Source organism: Myxocyprinus asiaticus, chromosome 25, assembly GCF_019703515.2.
Source record: "Myxocyprinus asiaticus isolate MX2 ecotype Aquarium Trade chromosome 25, UBuf_Myxa_2, whole genome shotgun sequence".
Lineage (NCBI taxonomy): Eukaryota > Metazoa > Chordata > Actinopteri > Cypriniformes > Catostomidae > Myxocyprinus > Myxocyprinus asiaticus.
This window is the reverse complement of record NC_059368.1, coordinates 9,491,371-9,517,121: the sequence shown is the minus strand read 5'-3', so window position 1 is coordinate 9,517,121 and position 25,751 is coordinate 9,491,371. Positions and strand designations below refer to the sequence as shown.

The window sequence follows — 25,751 nt, the reverse complement described above, 5'->3', positions numbered from 1 at the left end:
TTAATCAAACAAATGTCACTGAATTCATCAGTACACATTTGCATTTCTATGTAAAGGAGATGTCACAATTACGCTGTGTGGCTTGAATGTTGATGCAACTGGACACAGGCATGAGAAAAGAGAATGCATATTTTCCATTGAACCATTATATGCTTTGAAACCCAAAAATGTTACTATACAGTGGCTTAATACATTGCATACCAAGTATTTTGTACTTGATTTTATTTTTCACAAAATGTTGTTTGCTGTTTCTTTTTCTACCAAAGTGTGTCTTGTTTTCACTATGCTATGAAAAATTACATTTCTCTTCACACCTTCCGTGTGACTCGGTGCAAATAGTGTGATTGTGTTTTATTTATAATGATGGCTTAATGTGCCTGCTATAAACTCGACTCCAGTTCTGAGCATGCTCACTGGACTATTCATTTGGAGTGTGTATGTGTGTGTGTGTGTGTGTGTGTGTGTGTGTGTGTTGGGGGGGGGGGGGGTTATGTGTTGCTATCCCACTCCTCTGCTTCTGTGTTTCCCATTTTAACAGGACCTCAGTCGCACCGTGTCAGGAAAACATTAAAGGAGGCAGGCAGCCTTAGAGGCAAGCCATCTTATGTTCCTTTGTATATTTTAAAGTGGTGCTTCTTGAGTGATCTTTATTAGCTTTTAGTGGTTTTATGCAGAATAATATATCTCTTTATTTTTACTTTTCAATTACCTGTAAATGTAATGTAGTATCCTAAATGGCATCTTCAAGTGGCATTCGTAAAGGGTTACATCACCCCTTTTCAATGGCAATGTGAATGTTGTGTAGATTTTTAAAAGGTGAAGTGAGTCGTTTTTGTTTTTTTTATGCAAAAAGTGACAAAATGTATCTGATTAATGGCATGGAGCATGAATCAGTGTTTGGAACAATGCAGAGCTCAACCAATAATCAGTTTTACTAATGTTTTTTACCGATATTTACACTTTCTGATTAATCAGTTAGTTTTTTTTATATATATATATCGGTTTAATATCATTATATTTATGTAAAGTTGTTTTGTGATATAAAAATGTGTGTGTGGCGCGTAGGTACAGTATGTATGCATATACTCTATATAGTATTATCTTAAATATTCATAGGTAAATGTTATGTTTTTATTGTTGTAGATTGATTATTTGGCTACCATTATGCAAAAAAGGCATGAATACAATAATTATTTAATATTGTTTCTGCACATCAGACATGTAAATGTAAAATCCATCCATCCACCCACCCACCCATCATACATCCATCTATCTATCTAATCATCTTATAACATATTGAATTATTGTTATGCAAGTCAATATTAACCTAAAATTATTTTTGATGCTGTAAAGTTTTGCAACTAAATTAGCCTTTTATCTCATTAATGCCTATCTAGTACATTTTTACAAGCTGCCATTAACACATGCTTGGAAATTTTACAATCAGTACTGATCACAGCAGCTGGCTGCTAGAATAGGTTATAATCTAATATAAATTTATTCAGAAGTAGTAAACATCAAGGTGTTTTGATGCTCTAAAAGAGAGGTCTGAGCAGTCAGGAGTCTATGCATGCTGTCGTGTCGCCCCTGCATAATGGCTTCTGGTGCAATGGCTTTGACTCGGGACATGCTGCTTGCCAGCTGATAACGGCAGACAGAGAGGCATAACATGATGATCTGTGGAATATGATGATTATTCCTTTCGATGGACAGGGGAAAGGAGGAAAACCCAAACAGTCTACCCAAATGAAAGTACATTTTACTGACTTGGCAGTTTATATTTGTAGTTGCATACACAATCATACACGTCTTGTCAGTTGGCTGTTTTAGCTGTCATTTGGATGTGTGTATAATCCAAGTTGCTGAATTTGTTATTGAAGATTTCATTCAAGGTTGACAGTACATTGCTCATCTAGTTTACCCAACAAAACAAGTATAGCATATAGTCTTGTTCAATGACAAAAAGGCTCACATCTGTTAGGGCTTTAGTTAGAGCTGAATTTAAATGCCTGTAAGTGAATGTATGTTGAGCATGTGGAAATATGTGTCTCAAGATGCCCTGTCCAAAACATGCTCTTAGGGGGTATACAGCACATCAGCCCTGATCCCATGAAGGCAGTGAACGAGGCCATGGATGACTCCCCTGATTGGATAACGTCAATGTTGACTTTTATGACTAATTTGGTAGCACCAGAAGAGGAGGAGGATGATGAAGGTATATTAATTTGCTGTGGTCTTATCTGCACAATAGCAGCACTATTACATAGTGTTTACTGTAACATCAACATCTCTAAAACAACAGACTAATTCACAGCAATTTGATCTGATGAGCCATTTTGGTCTTTTTCAAAATGTGAGATTGTTTATGACCGCTTCTGGGGTATAAACCTGGTATTCATTGGATTCCCAAAGGGACTGAGGAACATGGTGGATTATATTTGTGTGCAAAGGACATATGCAATTAATGAGAATAAATACCATGTGCAATTATTTTATATAAGCAAGATACATGCTATATTCTGATAGTAATCTTATATTAGTAGATCATAGGTACATTTTAAATGTGTTTCAAAACAGTAATATTAAAGAATGGGTCACTATTTTACAGCTTTACATCACAGCGAAGAGATTTGAGAAAGGAGAATGAGGAATTTTCTTCCTGGAACTGTCGACCTTAACTCAGTGTGCCACATGTGTGTGATTCTACAAAATAATAAAAATCAAACAAAAATTTACAACCCACATTTCTGTCTACTCTCTTATCAGGTATTGCTGGTATCTTGTATATTTTCAATAGTTTTTCAGTGTTTGATTTCCATAAGCTCATACAATTTATACACAGCAACCTTTATTGAATTTTAACCAAAGTGACCTGCAAGTAAGAATACAAGCATTATTGTTAATCAAAACAAGGAGACAACAGTACAAGTAATGCTAATGTACCAAGGTTCAATTAAGAACTAGAAAAGAACAAGTGAATTTTTATTTATATAGCATTAAAAATAAATAATTGCATATAATACATAACAATGATATGCAATACTTTTAAAACAGTGTTTACAAAGTGCTTTACAGAAGACTTACATTACTGTATATAGGGGAGACATGTCCTAAGAGTTTACCACTACTATGAAAATATGAGTTATAAGAAAATAGCTGATGCTGTAGGGATATTTTGATAAACTACAAGGAAAAATGTCACTAAGGGAGTTAGATAATCTCAGTAAACAGAGGACTACTTAGTGAAAATAAAAGCCCAGAGATATCTGACTCTAGCCCCTTTAATTTTGGAAGCTAATGACTCATTGTGGTCTCATTGAGCACGGCTCATATGGCCCTACCTTCGACCACAAAGGCACTTAGAGAGGTCATAAGAAATGTTTATTAAGTGCTCTATCTTCTAGTTCTCATTCCCATTTTGTATCAAGTGTAGGCTGGTAGAATTCATTTTTGATTGATTTCACTGACATTGAATTTAAATCATTTATGCACCCTCATGTATTTCGAAACCTGAAGAACTTTATATGTTAACAGCAGAACATCCAAGCTACTCTTTTCCATACAATGAAAGTAAATGGTGACCATGACTGTCAAGCAAGATGATGTTTCCATGCAAGATTTATAGTGAAAAACAACTTAAATTTAAATTTGTTCCTGACAATATAGTGCACAAGTCATTTGAAATAATTTTAAGACATTTTGTGGTGCCTTTTTGGACCATAACAGCCCCTAGTCCCTTCCACTTATATTGTATGGTAGAGACCATCTTGGACATTCTTCTAAACTTCCCCTTTGATGTTCCACAGAAGAAAGTCATACAGGTTTGGAATGACATGAGGAACAGCAAATGATGACAGAATGTACATTTTTGGGGGAAATCTGCCTTTAAGTACTTGTTTCCAGGTCAACCTGACAATTTAAAATCCTAAAACCAGGTTACTCCACAGTTACTCTCGAAAAAGCAAATAAATGTAAATAACACGTAATAGCAATGTTGGATTTTGTGTTGTAAGAAGAAATGCATTGTTTTATGGAGAACATACAGGTGGATTAGCAAACAAAGCTGCCATCGTTAAAGTTGACACTTTTATTGTAAGCAAATTTGTAGCAATTTGCTTTAGCCAATTTTTTCAGCAAAAAAAAAAACACAACTGCCTATGAGGATTAAATAATGTCAATGAGGTAATTAATCTAAATTTTAATGACATTTACTTATGGGTTAATTAACAGTAACCACTGGTTTCTAATTAATTAAGGAATGCCCACAAATGTCTGAAGATTCATGACTGCAGGCAATTATGCAAGTGTTTTTTAAATGTACAGAATATACAGTACATTTGTAGAATATTGCATTTTGTGGTATAAAGCATTAAAGCAATAGCATACCCCAAAATTAAACTTTTGTCATTATTTTTTCACTTTCTTGTTGTTCCAAAGTCTTTTTTTTTCTTTTTTTTTTTCTGCTGTTGAACAGAAAAGGAGATGTTAGGCAGAATGTTAGCCTCAGTCACTATTCACTTTCATAGCATTTTTTTTTCTTCCATAAAATGAAACTGAATGGTGACTGATCTTAAAGAATAAGTCACCCAAAAATAAAAAATTCTCTCATTTGCTAACCCTCATGACATCCCAGATGTGTTTGACTTTATTCTGTAGAACACAAGAACATATTTTTAGAAGAATATCTCAGCTCTATATGTCCAAACAATGTAATTGAATGGTGGCCAGAACTTTGAAGGTCCAAAAATTACATAAAGGCAGCATAAAACTTCAGTGGTTAAAGCCATGTGATCAGAAGCAATATGATAAAGTAGGTGTAGGTGAGAAACAGATCAATCTTTAAGTCATTATTGACTATGAATCTCCACTTTCACATTCTTCTTCTTTTGTTTTTGGCGACTCACATTCTTTGAATATCGTATATAGTAAAACAGGACTTAAATGCTGATCTGTTTCTCACCCACACCTGTTTTATTGCTTCTGAAGACATGGACTAAACCCCTGCAGTTTTATGGATTACTTTTTTTCTGCCTTTATGTCCTTTTGGACCTTCTGTTCTGGCCACCATTCAATTGCATTGAATGGACCAACAAAAATGAGATATCCTTCTAAAGATCTTCATTTGTGTTCAGCAGAAGGAAAAAAGTCATGCACATCTGGGATGGCAAGTAAATGATGACAGAATTTTTATTTTTGGGCAAACTAAAGCCCCAGAGTTTAAAATTGATTGTCAAAAATAAAATTAATTTGTTTTAAAAGTTTAAGGAGCTGTTGGATCTCAAAATACAACTGCAGTACACATATGCACCATAAACACTTTCAGAAACATCATAAAGAGAGCTAGAGACAGAGAGTGGTACTTATAATAGTGACATTGCCAACATTGCAGAAACAATAACATGCTTGGCTAAGATTCCTTTTAAGTCACCTTGAGATGCTTGTTTAAAATAAATGCACATAGATTGACTGCCACATTGCTTCAATACATTCAGTTATCCAAGTATTCAGGTAGTTCTTTACCATACCAACAGCATTTCTTTTTTAATTTTTTATTTTTTTATGTCTCAGACATTTGCAAGCTACTGAAAGTATTGTAAGACCTCATACATTATGTAAGGCCTCATACATTATAACAGAATTTTAGGAGTTGTGGCATTATGCTGATTGACCACAGAACAAAAAAAGACCACCATACATACATACATACATACATGTAGTACAGTAGGGAATACATATTTACAGGGTTGAGGAGTAACGGAATACATGTAACGGGAATACATATTTAAAATACAAAATATAATTAACTGTATTCCACTACAGTTACAATTTAAATCATTGGTATTTAGAATACAGTTACATTCAAAAGTATTTTGATTACTGAAGAGATTACTTTGCATTTTATTGTCATTTGTTTCATTTAATATTTAGTCCTTTCAGATGGAAAACATTTATACATATAAATGATGCGATCCAAAGTGCATTTGAACAGCGGTGAAACTCTTTCTTATGATGTGTTACATTCATACGAGCAGACAGAGAAGTAAGTTTGAAGTAAGTTTGGAGCAGAAGAAATAGAAATAAACCTTGTGTAAATTGTCAGCTTTATGCTAAGCTAAAATGCTATTTCTAGCCATTTTACATGCAAGTTACCAGGCACAATCATATTTTTTTATCAAGAAAATTCACGTTGGATCATAAATTCTTTTTTCTAGTAAGACCTTTGATATTAGGGCAAAAATCGTGTTCTTGATAATAATGTTTGTATTGTTTTCCTGTAAAAATATCTAAATATCCTTAAAACAAGATCAATTTGATTAATCTTGTTTTAGAAATAACACTGCATGAGAATGTATTTTTAACATGTGTATTTTGTCTTACTGTACTGGCAGAGTTTTTATAGTCAAAACAAGTGAAAAAAATCTACCAGTGCTGAATTTACAGCATGTATTCTATAATCTGTTGTGGAATACATTTCAAAAGTGACCCTCCCAACCCTGCATATTTACAGTATATATACTGTATTGCCTCTTAATGACCTACATATTTATGCATATTCTTTAGCATTTAGTTCACTAACATATAAAGAGGAACACAAGTCTTTGACATAATGAGTCATTAAAAAATTATAATGATTTTAATATAAAACATTTTAGTTCAAAATATAAACTTTATCATACACATATCATTCTTTTTTAAAAACACAATTATATCAGATTTGTTCCACACTCATGACTGTGCCTTTCAAATAGCTCAACTCAACTAGATTCTAGTGTCAAAATTATTGATTTTCTTTCAATTATAGATTGTAAAATCATGGTATAATTTTAGGAGGCTGTAAAATTCACTACATTTTCAATTAAATGTTTACTTCCTATTACCCAAGCAGTGACCTTGAATCTGTTAAGGTTTGTATGTGAGTGATGTCGTGATGGAAAAATCCTATTTTTATATTAATGGCTTTATCATCAATATTTTGAATGAAACAAGAATTTAACATGACAGGAACATGGCATGGTGGGCTTCCCCTTAAAAGGAATTTTCCAGGTTCAAAACAAGCTTATCTTAAGCTCATCAGCCAACTAACAAGCAGTTCATCCAGGATGGACTTCAAAGACATCTGTCATTAATTAATCTTACAGTTCATACACAATCTTTGTTTAAACACTGGCCCTTAACACTTACTTAGTTTACTAATTTTAAACCATGACTTGCACTGCACACAAATAACTAATATTGGCATTATATTCATGCTGTTTAGCCAGAGGGGAACTGGTCCCCACAGTGAGCCTGGTTTCTCCCAAGGTTATTTGTGTTCATTGCCACAGTCGCCTTCGGCTTTCTCACTGGGGTTCTAAATACAATTATTATTTAACTATTTAATTATTTGTTTTAATACGCAATTACACAATGATGACTCAAAGACTTTATAGAGGGATCCTGCTTGCTGTCCACACTGCTCTCTCCCACCTGAGTTCACAAAAGAACACTTATGTGAGAATGCTATTTGTAGACTACAGCTCAGCATTCAACACCAAAGTGCCCTCCAAGCTAGATGAGAAACTTAAACAGCTCACTGTGCAGCTGGATCCTGGACTTCCTGTCAGGCAGACGCCAGGTGGTTAGAATGGGCAGCAACATCTCCTCAACACTGACCCTCAACACTGGAGCCACGCAGGGCTGTGTTCTCAGCCCACTCCTGTATTCCCTGTACACACATGACTGTGTGGCAACACATAGCTCCAGTGCCAGCATTAAGTTTGCTGATGATATGACGGTGGTAGGTCTGATCACTGACAATGATGAAACAGCCTACAGAGAGGAGGTGCACACTTTGATACGCTGGTGTCAGGAGCACAACCTCTCCCTCAATGTCAGCAAGACCAAGGAGCTTGTGGTGGACATCAGGAGAAAAGACAGAGAACACAGCCCCATCACCATCAATGGAGCACCATTGGAGAGAGTCAGCAGCTTCAAGTTCCTCGGTGTCCACATCACTGAGTAACTCACATGGTCCGTCCACACTGAGGCTGTTGTGAAGAAGGCTCATCAGTGCCTCTTCTTCCTGAGACGGCTGAGAAAGTTTGGAATGAACCACCACATCCTCACACGGTTCTACACCAGCACTGTAGAGAGCATCCTGACTGGCTGCATCACTGCCTGGTCCAGCAACAGCACCACCTCAACTGCAAAGCCCTGCAAATGGTGGTGTGAACTGCCAGACACATCATTGGAGGTGAGCTTCCCTCCCTCCAGGAAATATATACCAGGCAGTGTGTGAAAAAAGCTCGGAGGATCATCAGAGACTCCAGCCCCCTGAGCCATGGGCTGCTCTCACTGCTACCATCAGGCAGGCGGTATCGCAGCATCAGGACCCGCATCAGCCGACTTCATGATAGCTTCTTCCCCCAAGCAATCAGACTTTTGAACTCTTGATTGATCACGATACATATATCAGCACCGCACTTTATTAGCCTCAGACTGGTCTCACATTTTATACTCAACACAACACATCATATTTATTTCCACTGATTACATGGGGGGGGGTATATATTTTTGTATAAATACAGTGTATTTTTATTGTATACAGTCTTCTGATTTTGTGTATACTGTATTTTGTATATTATTAGGTGTATATTGTGTTGTGTAACAGATGTGTAAACTGTGTTATGTGTAAATCAGATGTTTATTGTAATTGTCATACTTCTATGTTGCTTGGAACCGCACCCAAGACTTTCACCCACTGTTGCACTTGTGCATATGGTTGAGTGACAATAAAGGGATTTGATTTGATTTGATTTGATGAAGTGGTCATAAGACACATTTGCTTTGAACATTTGGTAACACATTAGTTTAGGGATCAGAAATTAGACAGTAATTAGAGACTAATAATTGTACTTTGGAATTATACGGTATTTATTAGGCCTTTGTTCGCTGATTTCTTACCCTTGACAAATAGCCTCTTTACATTTGGTGTTTCCTAACAATTAACTTATTAGGTAAAAGCAAAAGATACCAATAGCTAGTAAGGTGCAAAATACATCCTATATAGGTTCTCATTACACTATGTGAATGTACAACTTATAAGTATAAAACAAATATAGAAGACAGTGTTAGATGCTATTTGCACCCCTAATTAAATAATACCATACAGTATATGGGCATCACTGCAGCATATTTATTGTGTTTATTTAGAGTCCCACAAACACCCTACACCAACCCTTACCCGTACACCTAACCTTCCCTGCTTTGTTGAAATATTATATTCAACATGTATTTCATACTTATAAGCCACACATTCACACAGAGTACTGAGAACCTATAAAGGATGTATTTTGCATCATACTAGCTATTGATATGTTTTGCTTTTAGCTAAGAAATTCATTGTTATGACAAAAGAAAATATAAAGGGGCTATAAAGCAAGAATAAGAAATCAGCCAATAAAGGCTTCATAATCATAATCAGAATCAGAATGAGCTTTATTGCCAAGTGTTCTCACATACACAAGGATTTTTTTTGGGGTAATAAATACGTTATAATGCCAAACAAGACTATAACTAGTCACTTACACGTGTAATTATTCGTCATGAATTACTGTCTAATTTCTGATCCCTAAACTAAAGTGTTACTGAACATTTGTATTGTAATATTTAGAAAATAAAATATTTAATAAAATCAACAAAACCACAAAACATTATTTCAGATGTTAAAGAGTCAGCTTAAACTTGCTCACATTAAAATGTACATTGGCCTCAGAGGAAACACTCAAAAATGAACAAAGTAACAGCTCTACCAAAGGCTAGGCACTGGTACTGTAAATTATGGATTTTTACTCATTTGTGTTCTGAGAATGTACGAAGTCAAAGGAACGTTTATTATAAGGAATTATGCATTAAGAATACCCTTATAATGCATTATAAATACAGGTTTCATCGTATTATAATGCATCATAATCTTAAAAGTTATAACCATAAATAGGTATTATATCATGTTATAACTGTTGTTACAATTATTTATGAGACAGTACAACATATTATAAGGTTTATTATAAGGCATTCTGCATGCATTATAATGCTTTAAGAACAAGCTTATAATGCATTATAAATACATGCTTCATAGAAAGTGTTACAAATACGTTTTATTGTGAGACTCAGTCTAGTTTATGGGGTTTCACATAATTCTGGCCCATTTATCTTCATGAATGAACTCGATTTGGCCTTATATTAATTTCTTATGCATTTTAAAGTCAGGGGTTCTGAATAAAAAAATAAAAAAATAAAATAATAATAATAATAAAAAAATTATAATTTGGTTTAGTCAGCCTTATGTGTTCCTGTAGCTCAACTAGTAGAGCATGGCCAAAGTCATTAATTAGATTTGCAGGGAACACACGAAAGAATCAATTAAAATGTGTACACTTTGGATAAAATATATGATCGCTTTGGTTAAAAGTGCTTATATAATGGAAAAATGTGAAAAGAGATGCCATGCCAGGACACAATAAAATGCACAGGCATTAATGGTCCACTATGTGTAAATATTTTTGTGGTTTTATGTGCACACATGAAGCTTACAGTATCCGTGAGTTTGATAGTACTATACACATGGATAATGTGGAATTATGAACACACCAAAGATGCAAGTTATCAAAAGCAAACACAATTTCACTCTTATCATTGCTGGTAATGAGAAATGTCTTCTCAATTAAGAAAAATCTTCCTCAACTACACAAAACCATCAAGCTCAACTCTTCATTTGAGTACCGATGGATCTTTTTGAAGATCTCACAGAAGAAAATCAGGCTCACCAGATCAAATCGCTCAGCAGACAAACAAACTGATTAATTAATCAACTTTATTGTACACAAGTAAATGCATCAATAGGCATACATGTGCTTCACACACAGAATAAATCAGATTTGTACCTGTTTTTTGAAGGGAATGTTAAAGGGATAGTTCACACACACACACACACACACACACACACACACACACACACACACACACACACACACACACACACACAAAAAGACAATTCTGTCATCATTTACTTGCCCTCATATCATTCCAGACCCATATGACTTTCTTTTGTGGAAAACAAAAGGAGATGTCATTCAGAATGTTGCCTCAGTCACCATCCACTTTCATTGCTTGGAAAAAAGATGCAATGAAAGTGAATGGTGACTAACTCTAACATGCTGCCGAAAATCATCTTCTGTGTTCCACAGACTGTCGTGTTCCATAGAAACAGCTGCTAATATGGGATCTATGCAGAGGAGGCTTTCGCACTTATGCCACGTGAGAGGCAGTTTGAACACCCACTCTCCTCAACGAGCTGGCCGGAAGCTAACATTTTTAGTAAAAAGAGTTTTAAATATTGATTTATTTCTTACAAAAACCTAGTGTTTCGCTTCAGAAGACATACATTAGACCACTGGAAACATATGGATTATTTTTATGATGGCTATATGTACTTTTTGGAGCTTCAAAAAGTTGGCACCGTTTGTCTTACAGAGCTGAAATATTCTTCTAAAAATCTTCATTTGTGTTCTGCTGAAGAAAGACAGTCATACACATCTAGGATGGCATGAGGGTGAGTAAATTATAAGAAATTTTAATTTTTGGGTGAACTATTCCTTTAAAACACATTATGGGTGTGTGTGTTAATGTTGAAGTTGGCATGCCCTTTTTCATAGAAAATCTTAAGGGCCAGGAATAAAGTGCTGTGGATCGGAGACAAGCCTTTTCCACTCTCTGATCTACATTTATAATTTATTCAACTCTCATCAATGTTTCAAAAGATCTATTTTGTAGGTTTGCTCTCACACATCTTCTTTATTCCATCCTCCCCCAACCAATTTAGGTGAACGTCATTCAGTGAGGAAAAAAGGTTAGTATCCTACATGCTCCTTCCAAAACTACATATATATATATATATATATATATATATATATATATATATATATATATATATATATATATATAACTGTGTGTGTGTATATATATATATATATATATATATATATATATATATATATATATATATATATATATATATATATATATATACAGTTGTGCTCAAAAGTTGGTATACCCTTGGAGAACTGGTAATATATGTACCATTTTTAAAGAAAACATGAGTGATCTTATGGGATTCATATTCAACTGTAGGTTATAACAGAATGGCACAATCATAAAACAAAACATGGCAACAAAGAAAAAAATGAAATGACCCCTGTTCAAAAGTCTGCATACCCTTAGTACTTAATACTGTGTATTGCCACCTTTAGCATCAATGACAGCATGTAGTCTTTTGTAATAGTTGTCTATGAGGCCCCAAATTCTTGCAGGTGGTATAGCTGCCCATTCATCTTGGCAAAATGCTTCCAGGTCATGCAAAGTCTTTGGTCGTCTTGCATGAACCGCATGTTTGAGATCTCCCCAGAGTGGCTCGATGATAATAAGGTCAGGAGACTGTGATGGCCACTCCAGAACCTTCACCTTTTTCTGCTGGAACCACTGGAGGGTCAACTTGGCCTTGTGCTTAAGGTCATTGTCATGCTGGAAAGTCCAAGAGCATCCCATGCGCAGCTTTCGTGCAGAAGAATGCAAATTGTCTGCCAGTATTTTCTGATAACCTGCTGCATTCATTTTCCATCAGTTTTCATAAGATTCCCCGTGCCTTTAGAGCTCACACACCCCCAAAACATCAGTGAGCCACCACCATGCTTCACAGTGGGGATGGTATTCTTTTCACTATAGGCCTTGTTGACCCCTCTCCAAACATAGCGCTTATGGTTGTGACCATAAAGCTCTATTTTGGTCTCGTCACTCCAAATTACATTGTGCTGAGGCGTGTCAAGGTGTTGTCGAGCATATTGTAACCGGGCTTTTTTATGGCATTGGCGCAGTAAAGGCTTCTTTCTGGCAACTTGACCATGCAGCTCATTTTTGTTCAAGTTTCGTCATATTGTGTTCCTTGAAACAACCACACCATCTTTTTCCAGAGTTTTCCAGGTTACCTGTGGGTTTTTCTTTGTATCCCAAACAATTCTTCTGGCAGTTGTGGCTGAAATCTTTCTTGGTCTACCTGACCTTGGCTTGGTATCAAATGATCCCCAAATTTTCCACTTCTTAATAAGTGATTGAACAGTACTGACTGGCATTTTCAAGACGAATGGGCAGCTATACCACCTGCAAGAATTTGGGGCCTCATTGACAACTATTACAAAAGACTACACGCTGTCATTGATGTTAAAGGGGGCAATACACAGTATTAAGAACTCAGGGTATGCAGACTTTTGAACAGGGGTCATTTCATTTTTTTTCTTTGTTGCCATGTTTTATTTTATGATTGTGCCATTCTGTTATAACCTACAGTTGAATATGAATCTCATAAGAAATAAAAGAAATGTGTTTTGCCTGCTCACTCATGTTTTCTTTATAAATGGTACATATATTACCAATTATCCAAAGTTATGCAAACTTTTGAGCACAATTGTATGTGTGTGTGTGTGTATGTGTATATATATATATATATATGTGTGTGTGTGTGTGTGTGTGTGTGTGTGTGTGTGTGTGTGTGTACATATATATGTGTGTGTGTGTATATATAATTTTAGTGCATAACAATGCTTATTTACAACCTATTTTAACAGTTTTTGTTAAAATATTATTAACTTTGAAATACCGGCATACTACTTACTGATTACTGTGCAGTATATGCTGTATATTGCCTACTATTTTTCAAAATATATCGATTGAAATATTAGCCATTAATCCACAATAAAAAAATTAACAAGTATGCTCAATTGTTGTCACATGACCTTATTGCATATTTAATTCAGAGAGTGCCATTCAGTTCAACTAAAAAAAATCGGTATATTTTTTAGATTTACACATTTCAACTATGACAAATTTCCATCAAAATGAATCGAGTACTCTTTATTGAATTAATCGTAATGCAATGTATTAAAATAAACTTAAAAACTTCACATTTCATTTAATTTCTATCAATGTGGATGATTTAAAGATTACTCAATCAGCCTGGAAATTTGTCGTACAATTAAAATGCATTAATCTTAAAAATAGATGGAAATACTTTTGTGAATGTATCATCTTGGAAATTAATACTTTTATTTAGCTTTTTTTTTAATCTGTTTTGTAAAAAAAAATTAATAGTTCAATCAAATAACATGTCAAGAAGAGACTGACAAGTTGAGTGCATTGTAACACACAGTATTCTGTGCATTGTGCTTTGTTGTTTAGTATGCATTTTGTTACAAAGTGTTACAAGCATTCTATGCATACAGGAAATGTGCATACTTTGCACAGCATACATACTACAATATACAGTAAGCTGCACATTTTATTTTCAACAGTAAGAATTGCATGTTAGTAGGCTATTCTGAAGTTAGCTCTGGTCTTCACACACCTGTAACATAATAATAAAAAAAAGGCACACCTTTTATATTCACAACTTAACTGAGCAGAATATATCTGTTTAACCCGGTCACTACTTGAGCTTTTCCACTCTGAAATGACCTTGTGACCTACAGCCTTTCCATGCGGCTGTCTTAAGTAGCTCTCAATCTCCATTTAAAGTGAGACACAACAGCACTTCTAGGGTGTCAAGTGGTGTTTGGCACAAATAATGATATTCAGTCAGACGTTTTGAAAATTGATACATCACTGCTGAATGAAATAAAAATGCAAATCTCATCGCAAAATGTTTCTCACATTAGGTCTTTGAGACTAGCAGCTGTTAATTGAGGAAGTATAAGGGGCAATATTTAAAAAGCAGCTATTAGTTCCCTGGGAGAAGATAGCAGGAGGAATATTTTGCATGTCAGTAAATATGTTGAGAAGTTTGATAAAAAGCACTGAATCTAAATCAAGCTAAGGCCATGTTGTTAGTTTAGAAAAGGTTTATAAAATTATAGACCATCCACCATTCTCAAACAGAACATAATACAGTGAGTGCTTTCTGGCTAAGCAATGTAAATATAACTAATGATCTTAAAGTCAATGAGTGAAACAGGATATTCAACCCAATGTAGAGTAGGACTTCATTTTATCCATCAGGAATTGATTGAATCTTGTGGAAAAGTGGATGTTTTATACAACAATAAAGCTAGATTGCATGCGAGTTTGCAAAAACAATGGCTCAATAGTAATTTAAAGGAATAGTTCATTAAAAATGTAAAATATAGACACAATTAACTCACCCTGATGTCGCTCCAAACCCATATCACTTTCTTCTGTAAAGTACATTTTAGTCTTCTGAGGGCATGCAAATATAATTGATAGGAATCAAAGTATTTTAAGTATTTTAGTGATATAATCACTTTGTGCAATAAACCAAATTAAAATTAAGCTGTTATTCACTCTCAAATCGAATAATATTAATAAGTGATGCACTTACATCAAATATGGTGGTTATGTTGTTAACTTTTTGGCACGTGAGTTTCTCCTGTACTGACTGATCTCCCAGTGTGAGTTCTTTAATGTGCGCTGTAATTAAAAAAATCTTACCTTACACTTTACAGCAGATGCACTGGAGGACAAATAATATCAAAGCAGGTGCACTGAAGGTCAGATTATACATTATCAAACATATAATGTGTTTTTTAGATGTTTATAATCATTGATTATGATAGATAAGATGCAATCGCGATCGCGCTTGCCGGCTATGCGTGCCACCATATTTTCATTGCGATACAAGATGATATTCTGAGTTCATCTCATCATAGAAGCATACAAGGAGGAGCATAGAAGGTTCTAAAAAACTGTCCCTTCCACTTTCCCTGCCCCGGAATTGGTTGAGATGGACGGAATGGGAGAAGGCTTGAATGGACTGACTAGTTTGTATATTCTTTGACGTAAGAAAACATGGCCGCAGTGCTGTATCATAACAGTGCACTCCGACGGTACGGCTTTATATTTTTATTTAGTGACTGTTTGAAAGTTTTTAACATATAAAAATACAGATATTGTGATGTTGAAAAGACTATTTGAGCAGCTGGTTCATTATGACAACCGCTTCAGTCCCTCTTTTGTTGGTAAACGGCAGCACGAATGCAGATCGCACCGGTTCGATCGTACGCTTCTGAGCCTAGCCTAGTTAATTACACCGGTTTGATCGTATGTGAGTAAGGGTTAACATCCAATCGTGATGGTCGTCAGACACAATGAGAGTCACTATTCAGATAACATGATGAGAGTCACAAGATGCTTAGAGCCATTTTTTACTTATAGTATGGCAAGTAAACCCTCTGAAGATTTTTTTTTTTAATTTTCCCTTTTGTGTTCCTCGGAAGAAAGTAAGTTATACAGGATTAGGGCTAAATTAAGATGAGTAAATAAAAACATAGTTTTCATTTTTGGGTGAACTATCCCTTTAAGTAAAATTTCATGTTGACTTTAATTAATGTTAGTTACGTAGTTCCATGTTCTTAAGTATGTCACAGAATGAAACAATGATGAAGTTGAGGATAATTGTCTGAGGAAAGGCAGTTTTCAACACCATGAATTTTCACAAATTAAATAAAGACCCAGACCTAAATTGGTAGACTTAACTGGTCTCATTTTCACCACTGTGCCACACAAGCATAACAACTTGTGTGTACTGTGCTTTCAACCTCACAGTTTGTAACCAACTAACCTTTACAGCTGTGCTAGCTACACACAACTGTACACTGCCTCCTGTATGAGTAAAATATTCTATCTTGTGTATCTCTCCTGTAGGAGAATTCTTGCCATCGAGGAAAAAAGGTTTGTGTCTTTAAAAGTGCATGATGGGATTGTATTTATTGGAGAATAAATCAGCCATAGGCATAACAGATAACAGTTTGCTTGAGTCTGTAATTAACACATTTACTGTATATTACAGCTGCATTAGGATTGCAAGCATTAGAGTATTATATGGAGAATGGGCAGTATGGTGTCACTGATTGCATTTTATCATTTGGAGCCATTCATAATCATTTCTTTTGTTTTCACATGCCCTAATCATGTGAACCATGCTAATCACCATTCCAGAAACCTGCATGTATTTGTCCATTAACATTTTCATGAAATAATCATTACACAATTGCTAAATGCTAAATCTATTCAAGAAGGCATCCAAAAATCATTATCAGTTTCAGATAATGAAAATGTTTGTGATAAAATAATTTTTTTTTTTTTTTAAAAATCGGACCTACGTCTAATAAAGGTTAAAGGGACATTTCACCCAAAAATGAAAATTCTGTCATTGTGTACTGACCCTCATATTGTTTTAAACCCATATGACTTTCTTTCTTACATGCAACACAAAATGATGCTATGCTGAATGTAAGTCTCAGTCACCATTCAATTTCACTGCAGCTTGGTGTAAATGGTGATTGAGAATTACATTCTGCCTAATATCTCCTTTTGTGTTCCATGGAAGCAAGTACTGTTAGTCATATGGAATAACATATCGTAACAACATGGGGGTGAGTGAATGATGACAGACTCTTTATTTTGGGTGAACTATCCCTTCTGTTTTTCAATATATGGGCAACACATTTGCTGCCATTTGTCATATTAAAACTTAAGGGAACCCTGCACTCATCATAAATTGGTGTTTCCCTATTTTACCTTAAAAGAACAGTCCATAATTGCTGATACATAGACACCTAGAGACATGGAAATTAGCTGTATTGTCCTAAGACATGTAGGCAGAGTCACTTCAGGAGAGTGCTGAACTATAATTATCGTCCTCACAGGATGCTGTATGCCCTGCAGTGGCCCAGTGATTTCAGTCACTGTGAATTGCTCCTTTTAAAGTGCTTTTTACTGCACAATTTTCATCTACGCCCCCGAATAAAATCGGAGGTTTAGACCCTATGAAATGGCTTGACAAGCACGGTTTTCTTTCTTGTGTTGACGTATTTCCTTTTTAAACAATACGTTTGGGTGGCACATGTTGAAGGGCTTCCAGTTGTCACATTTACCAAAGAAAATCACAAATCCTCTACATAGGCTTTAGGCCCCATAATAAATATTAATCATAGGCAATATAGGGCTTTACAGCACTAAGCACAACAAAAGTGCACTACATCTTAGCCAATTTTCGTTAGAGCGCTAATTCTTTGGAGTAGCCCAATTTTTGGAGTGTTAGTGCTGGAGTGCTATCTGTGGGTGTATGTGCACAAACTTTGTGTGTATTGTATGTTAAAGAAGTGCAACAAAGCGCAATTTGCTATTTTCCTGAGAAATAGGTCATTGCAATAGGACGTTTGAGAACCACTTCTAATCTTGGTGCAAAGTCTAAAATCAGTTCCTGCATTTGCAGCTTGTGGATTCCCCCAGCAGATGGTATTAAAGAGCAATCGATCATTCGTAATACTAGCCAGAATTTGTGTGATAGTAGATCAATATGATTAATAATAATGATAATAATATTAAGTTTATTTTATATTGCACCTTTTATAAAGCTTAAGGACGCTGTACAGGAATTAAACATAAAACATTAAACAGAGAAACATCTAACAAATATACATTACAAAACAATGAACAATGGGTAAGAAGCAAAGCATTTTTCAAGCATGTGAGACACGAGCGAGCAGGACGAGAGCTAGCAGTCCCAGAGAGGCAGATAGAGCACATACACAAGACATACTCTACATCGCGATCCGGAGCAGCCAATTTACAATACCAAATTCTTATGAATATTTATATCAATGTTGCTTGACAGCAAATGAAATTTATAATAGGACGCAGACAGTGCAATAACCAATTCAACTGCACTCGACCCAGCCCATTAGCGCTTTGCGCACACAGTTTCGCCAGTCCACTTGCACCTTGACTTGCTTGCATGAAAACACCAAAACTTAATGGCCATGCCCACTGACTTTGCACATATGATGTATCGAATACTTCAGCGCTTAAGACATAGTGCTCTTTAAATAGGGCCCATAATGTAGGTTTCATCAAATTACAATAATGATATGCAAAGCTCCTTTGTGCATCAACATTTCCACATTCTTTGAAAATGACATACCCATACTCTATTTTTAAGGTCTTCTGATTATGAAGTTATCAAGCAGCATACTGAAGGGATACTGTCATGGTCTTACATTGTCATAATTCATCAAAGCGCTCACACATCATTGCTGAGTGCTGAATTGTTAATGTATTGAGTCTTGATGGTTATGAGAAAGGCTGTTAACATTGTTTTGTATCTAAACAGATCCCACCGAGTTCTAAGCATGAAGGGTTGCTCAGAGAGTTGTGTGCCTCAATGGCTTCTATTATGACACTGCTGAGAATTGCTGTCACCTCGTCAAATCCATTCATTGCGCATTCAAAACCCCAAACTATGTATTTATCTGAAATTTGCATTGGCAACACATTATGATACTTTAACTTTCATCAAAACATTTTGTGAGATTTCTAACCATTTGAATGTACATTTGCTACTGTATACATTTAAACAAGGTACTTTTAATTAATTTTCGTGCAAGTCTTGTCCTTTAGCTTTTTTTATAACTGTTAAAATGACATATCATACTAACAACAATACTAACATACTAACAATTAGGGCTGCACAATAATAACACTATTTTATACATCATAGTACATCAAGACAGTGCCTTAATGGTAAACTTTTTTTGCATAGCAGGAATAGACCTTATTTGGGATTAGTAAATTGTGGTACCTGAAATTATAATCTCGATTATTTATCCGATTAATTGTGCATACATTGCGGTGTATCCTCACACTGTGCTCAGCAAATGCAGTTAGTAAAGTGCAGCATCTGCATCATAATTGTCTGATTATACAGTATGTTATGGATTGGGTACGTCTAGTCAAATAATATTTTTGCTTCTGTAAGGTCTTGTGGGTCTATACACTTGCTTTGAACCCCACACACTATGACAGCTTAACTGACAGTTCTAACCACTGTGTCGTAAACAACCTAATGATATAGTTGCAGAAATACGTGCCAAAGAGATCCTAGAGGAGGAAGGGGAGGAGGAGGAAAAAGAAGAAGAGATGGTTTGTTATGGAGAGGAGACTGATGAGGAAGAAGAAGAGGAAGGGTTTGAACAGGAGGAGGAGGAGGAAGAGGAGGAGGAGGAAGAGGGAGAGGAGGAAGATGAGGAGGAAGGAGCAGATGTAGAAGCAGAGGAGAAGGATGAGGAGGAAGAAGAATCTTCTGAGGTTGCTAAAGAAGAGGAAGAAGAGGATGAAGAAGAAGAGGAAGCAGCAGAGGAAGCAGTGGAAGTAAAAGCTGTGGAAGATGCAAAGGAAGAGGAGGAGGAGGAAGAAAAGGAGGTGGAAGGAAAGGAGAAGGAAGAAGATGAGGAAGAAGAGGATGAAGCAAAGAAAGAAGGAAAGGAGAAGGAAGTAGAGGAGGAAGAAGAGGGCAAGGCAAAGGAAGACGAAGAGAAGGCACTCACAGATTCAGAGGAAGCCCAAGAGAAAGAGGAAAAGATATATGCTGAAGCAGAAGCAGAAGCAGAGAAGGCTGAGGAAGAGGAGAAAGAGGAAGCTGATGAAGAAGAAGATGAGGTGGCTCCTGATCCTGCTTTCAAAAAGGAAGATGACTCCATCACTGCTGAACTTGATGAGAAGGAAAAAGCTGCAGAACAAGTCACATCTAAAGAAGTTAAGGCAGATAAAGATGATGAGGAAGACAAAGCTGATGCAGATGAGGAGGTTCCTACAACCACTGCTGTTGATACAAGACAAGATATTGATGATGATCAGGATAAAGAACCAAGCAAAGCAGAAGAGAAAGATGACACCAAAGATGACACCAAAGATGATCTAATATCTGAGACTACCATCACCCCACCATTGCCTAAAGTAGTTGTAGCTGACATTCCTGCCCCTAAAGACATTAAAAGAGCAGAGGATGTTCTTGAGAGCAGGGTGAAGGTAGCATCAGGACATGAAGAACCATCCTCGGCACCTAAAGAAGAAGACAATGATGAGGATGAAGAAAAAGATAAAGTCACTCCTGCTGATGATGAGAAAACTGAAGAAACCAAGGTCGTCTCTGAGGATATCGGTCTTCATGACGAATTAGATACTGATACAGATGAAAAAGAAGATGAGATAGATGATGGAAAACCAGCCGAGCCAGACCTTACAGAGGCTACCATTAAAGATGATGAAGATACTAAAGATAGAGACCAAAAAGATGACCAAAGAGAGGAGATAGAACTTAATGGTGAAAATGATAGCGATATCGATGTAGTGCTTGGTATCGTAGCCGGTGCTGGTGCTATAGTCACTGATGTTGAGGCACAAGAAACTGGTGAAGAATCTATACTTCATAAAGCTGATGCTGATAAAGAGATACTAACAGCCATAAAGGAGAGTGCTACTGAAGCTGATGCCACAGTGGCTGATATAGGTGACTCACAAGATGGCTTAAACACTGCTGACATTCCACTTGACGATGAGCAACCTAGCTTAGCTGTTTCAAATGTTCATGATGACAATGGTACACCAGACAGTCTTGAAGATGATGAAGATATTATAGTAACAGAACCTATGGTTAGTTCTGAACAAGATGGAGATGAGACAACAGTGGTGGTTGATAAAGACAGTGACTCTACACCTGAGACAGGTACCAAGATTATGTCAGTTACTGATTCAGATGTTTAAAGTTCTTTGTAAGAAAGCTATGGTCACGTTAAAACTGGAAGGTGTAATTTACAGTATGTGCCAATAGCGTCACCAAACGGAATTTCAAAAATAGGCAATGTTTTTTTTATTTTTTATGATTGTACAAACAGATAGTCCTGCTCCGAACTCACGTCATTGGTCATGCCAATGTTGCTGTGTCGGGCTGGATGGGCTTACTCAACAGAATGTTTTAATAGCGCCATTACTATTATATAGTTTTGATGACTTTACTATTATTCTAAAATGTGGAAAAAAAATTATAATAGAGAATGAGTAAGTGTTTCAAAACTTTTGACCGGTAGTGTATATACATGTATATATATATATATATATATATATATATATATATATATATATATATATATATATATATATATATATATACAGCTCTGGAAAAAATTCAAACACATACCTATAAATAGTAAATCCAGAGAAACTAATAATTTTGCAGTGGTCTCTTAATTTCTTTTCCAGAGCTATATATATATATATATATATATATATATATATATATATATATATATATATATATATACAGTACTGTGCAAAAGTCTTAGGCACTTGGGAAAAATGTTGCATAGTGAGGATGTCTTCAAAAATAATGCCATAAATAGTTGTAATTTATCAATTAACGTCATACAAAGTCCAGTAAACTTAAAAAAAGCTAAATCAATATATGGTGTGACCACCTTTGCCTTCAAAACGGCACCAATTCTCCTAGGTACACCTGGACACAGTTTTTCTTGGTTGTTGGCAGATAGGATGTTCCAAGATTCTTGGAGAATTTGCCACAGTTCTTCTGTCTCAATTGCTTCTGTCTCTTCTTGTAATCCCAGACTGACTAAGTATTCAGTGGGGGCCATTCCATCTGTTGCAGGGCTCCCTGTTCTTCTGTTCTATTCTATTTGCAAAATAAATGTTTGGGAGTCTAAAATGTATATTTCCTATTGACACACTAAAGCTAAAGATATAAATAACCATTTTAAGACAAATGTTTTTGTGAAGCATCTTATGTGCCTAAGACTTTTGCACAGTACTGTATATATATATAGGCTAATTTGATTATTGTTTCAGGTATCAATAAGAGTGTAGTAGTCTCATGCCATGTCCACACTAATCCATTTTAAGCTGAAGTATGTAACTTTTTCTGTGTTACTTTCTCATATCCCAGCTTAATATGAAGGGACAAAAAGTAATCTTTCATAGGATTTCATAGGAACTGTAAACACTGTGTCTTTGTGGAGCTATGAAAATTCCTCTGTTTGTTTCGAGCAACCCATCTCAAGAGAGACAATAACATTGACTCGACCAATGGCCTGAGTTGGGGGCAGGGCAATTTATTGATCAATGGCAGATGGAGGGCATTTCCAGAAAGCTATTTTCAGAAAGAAAACAATGTTTATTTTTGCAATACCTTTGATGGAGTAGTGCCGAAATCTGACTGCTCACCAGATATCCCTAAAGCCCACCCCTACACCCACCCCTAACCCTAACCTCATTGGTCTCTACCTCTAAAGCCCATCCCTACACCTTCCCTTAAACATAAGGATACTAGGGAGTCCAAATTCGGCAATACTCCGGCGCAGAAATTTCATACTTCAGCTTTAGGTTTGAAAACATCACATTTACAAACAAAAACATATTAAGGTGGCCTTAGCTATGTTTAACACATTTTACATTCAATTCTGCAGAATTCTTTTGATTTTGCATGCCACAAAATCAGCACAGAAAATGCAAATTCTACCTAGTCCTGTCAGTAGTTATTATTAGAAAAAAAAAAAAAACACAACTAAATTTTAACCAAATCCAATTTACTGTACATTCAGACATCATCTGCTACCACACAAAAATACAGTAGTTTATTCTAAGTTTGTAGCCATACATATCCAAGTATGTTGGTAGGACAGAAAAGACCCAATTTGAGTTAGTGATTGAAGTCTAATTCATGCTGTGCAGATCAAAGAACAGCAGCTGGTGCATTGCTGTCCAGCAGCCAGCAAAATGGTTAAAATCCATCAGAGATTTCTTTCATGTCAGCAGTCACCAAGCAGTTGTCTCAAAAGGGGTCATTCAAGGGCATTAAAGGTCAGAATGATCAAGGAAAACATGAGAATTAGATTAAACTTAAATAAGATGAACTTGAAAAATACCGCAAGATGCCGCCCTGAGCATCTGCCCATGTCGCCAATGCCTAAGTCCGCAACTGGTAGTACAAAAAAACGAAAACAAATCAGAATGTTAACAGAATGTTGCACTGACTTAATTTGAAACAAAATCACAAAGACCATCCGAAAAAAGCTTTATGTGTTTTCTTTTCTTTTAAAGACATAGAAACACAGCAGGAAGACCATAAAGAAGAAAAGGAAGAGATTGCTAAAACAGAGGAAATAGTGGGAAAAGAACCAGAACCAGTCCCTAAAGGTAACAAACATGGATTTGCAGAATTCCTCTTGAGTGCCCAGGATTCTCTTGTGCATCAGATTAAAATCAGTGTGAAGAGTGGGGATAAACGAGTATGTGTGTTGCAAAATGGAAATCGAATCCCAGGCTGATATACAGCACTATGACAAACTCAAACAGAGTTACGATGAGTCAAGAGGACTGGCACATCTTCTGTCTGAGAACAGAAGAATCTGGTGTACTTGGATGAACTTGCAGAGACCAAAGCTACTGGTACCGATGTGGATATGATTAGGGTAAACAATGATGCATTGCTGAGACTATTGCTACAAATGCACAAACGCATACAGTAGCACTACATGAAGTACTGATTCTTTCATCCTAGAAAAAAGGGAGTTTCACATACACATTAGCTTTGCCCTAAATGATGCACTATACACTATGCACTCAGCCATGTAGTGTATGGATTTTAAAAGTGTAGTTTGTGTATAAAGTTTTTTTTTTTTACTCCACAAAGGCATTCGCCTTTTAACAGCTGACAAAAATGACGTTTCTAATACATGTGACCTGCATCATCCGGGTATTCCTAGTACACTTATTTTTTTTGCATTTTTTGTGTGAACATACTACTCATACATACTGCTTATGCTGCCTTTTATTCAAAGTCAGATGTGGGAAATTCCGAATTGGTATCTCCGATCTCCGACAATAAAGGCATTCATTTGCCCGATGCTTAGAAGATGACATATAAGCAAACAAAACAGCTATGCCCTGTTCGCTTAGCATTCGTTCAGTTGTCACCAGAGATGTCTCCTAGCAACCAAATTGATAAACAATGCTACAATACTAGCATTTGTGCTACAGGTGTACAATTAATAAAAGTACAAAAAAGTATAATTCACCATATTTTGAAAACCTGTCTCTGCAAATGTTTGCTAAACATGTTTTATTATGATGTAATGTAATGTAATGTAACCTTGACTCAATGATGGATATTATTTAATAAAAGTGAATGTTTATTATTAAGTTTGAACATCTCCCTGTCACGCACCTTCATTTCTGCGAAATGGAAGTTGAATAGTTCCGCCCAAGTTTCCAAGTTGGAAATCTGACTTCAAGGGCATTCCATTGCACTTTTCCTAGCAGGAAGATGGAAATTCCGAATTAACGAGTTGAATGGAATGCAGCATTACTTTACAAAATGACGTTGAATAGTGCGGAAGTGTTCAAATCTCTCTTCAAACTGCCCAAGAAACCCTAAATAGCATATCATTAACTTTTTATAAAACTGATTTAAACGTCCACACAGGCCTTTTCAACAATTTAACATTTGTCTTGACTAACTTCACCTAGTTAAATATGATTGTCAGAGACTGTTTATCACCTATACAGTGATTATATAGTGACACTTTGTATTCAACCTCCTGCCTTGTGTGCAAAGAACATATTAAAAATGTATGTCAAGTTAGCGGGCATTTACACATACTGAAATAATAAAGTTCAAGAAATAATTTCTCTGTGATTCAGCCTTGACTTTTTTGACTGTCCATTGAAGTACTACACAGTCCTGCCTGTGGGCAGCCCAGAGAAGAGCCATTCATTTTCCCTTTTCTGGCTCTCTTCTGTATGTCCCAGGATCATTGTACAAATGCTGTTAGGTATGATATATCTTTCAGGTATGACAGATC

The 25,751-nt window shown here is 35.8% G+C and overlaps 1 protein-coding gene across 7 annotated transcripts in view; it reads left to right on the top strand.

Moving 5' to 3' along the window:
* LOC127416041 (probable serine/threonine-protein kinase kinX) overlaps positions 1–25,751 on the top strand; it is a 64,052-nt gene that overhangs the window by 14,130 nt on the left and 24,171 nt on the right. For 5 of the 7 annotated variants that reach the window (XM_051655137.1, XM_051655141.1, XM_051655136.1 and 2 more), the window contains 6 exons: positions 539–592; positions 2,081–2,215; positions 11,861–11,887; positions 16,744–16,770; positions 19,955–21,604; positions 23,989–24,084. In XM_051655137.1, the coding sequence (XP_051511097.1) occupies positions 539–592; positions 2,081–2,215; positions 11,861–11,887; positions 16,744–16,770; positions 19,955–21,604; positions 23,989–24,084 (1,989 nt within the window). The remainder of the gene's footprint in view (positions 1–538; positions 593–2,080; positions 2,216–11,860; positions 11,888–16,743; positions 16,771–19,954; positions 21,605–23,988; positions 24,085–25,751) is intronic. The other 2 variants (XM_051655138.1, XM_051655140.1) reach the window with 1 other exon arrangement.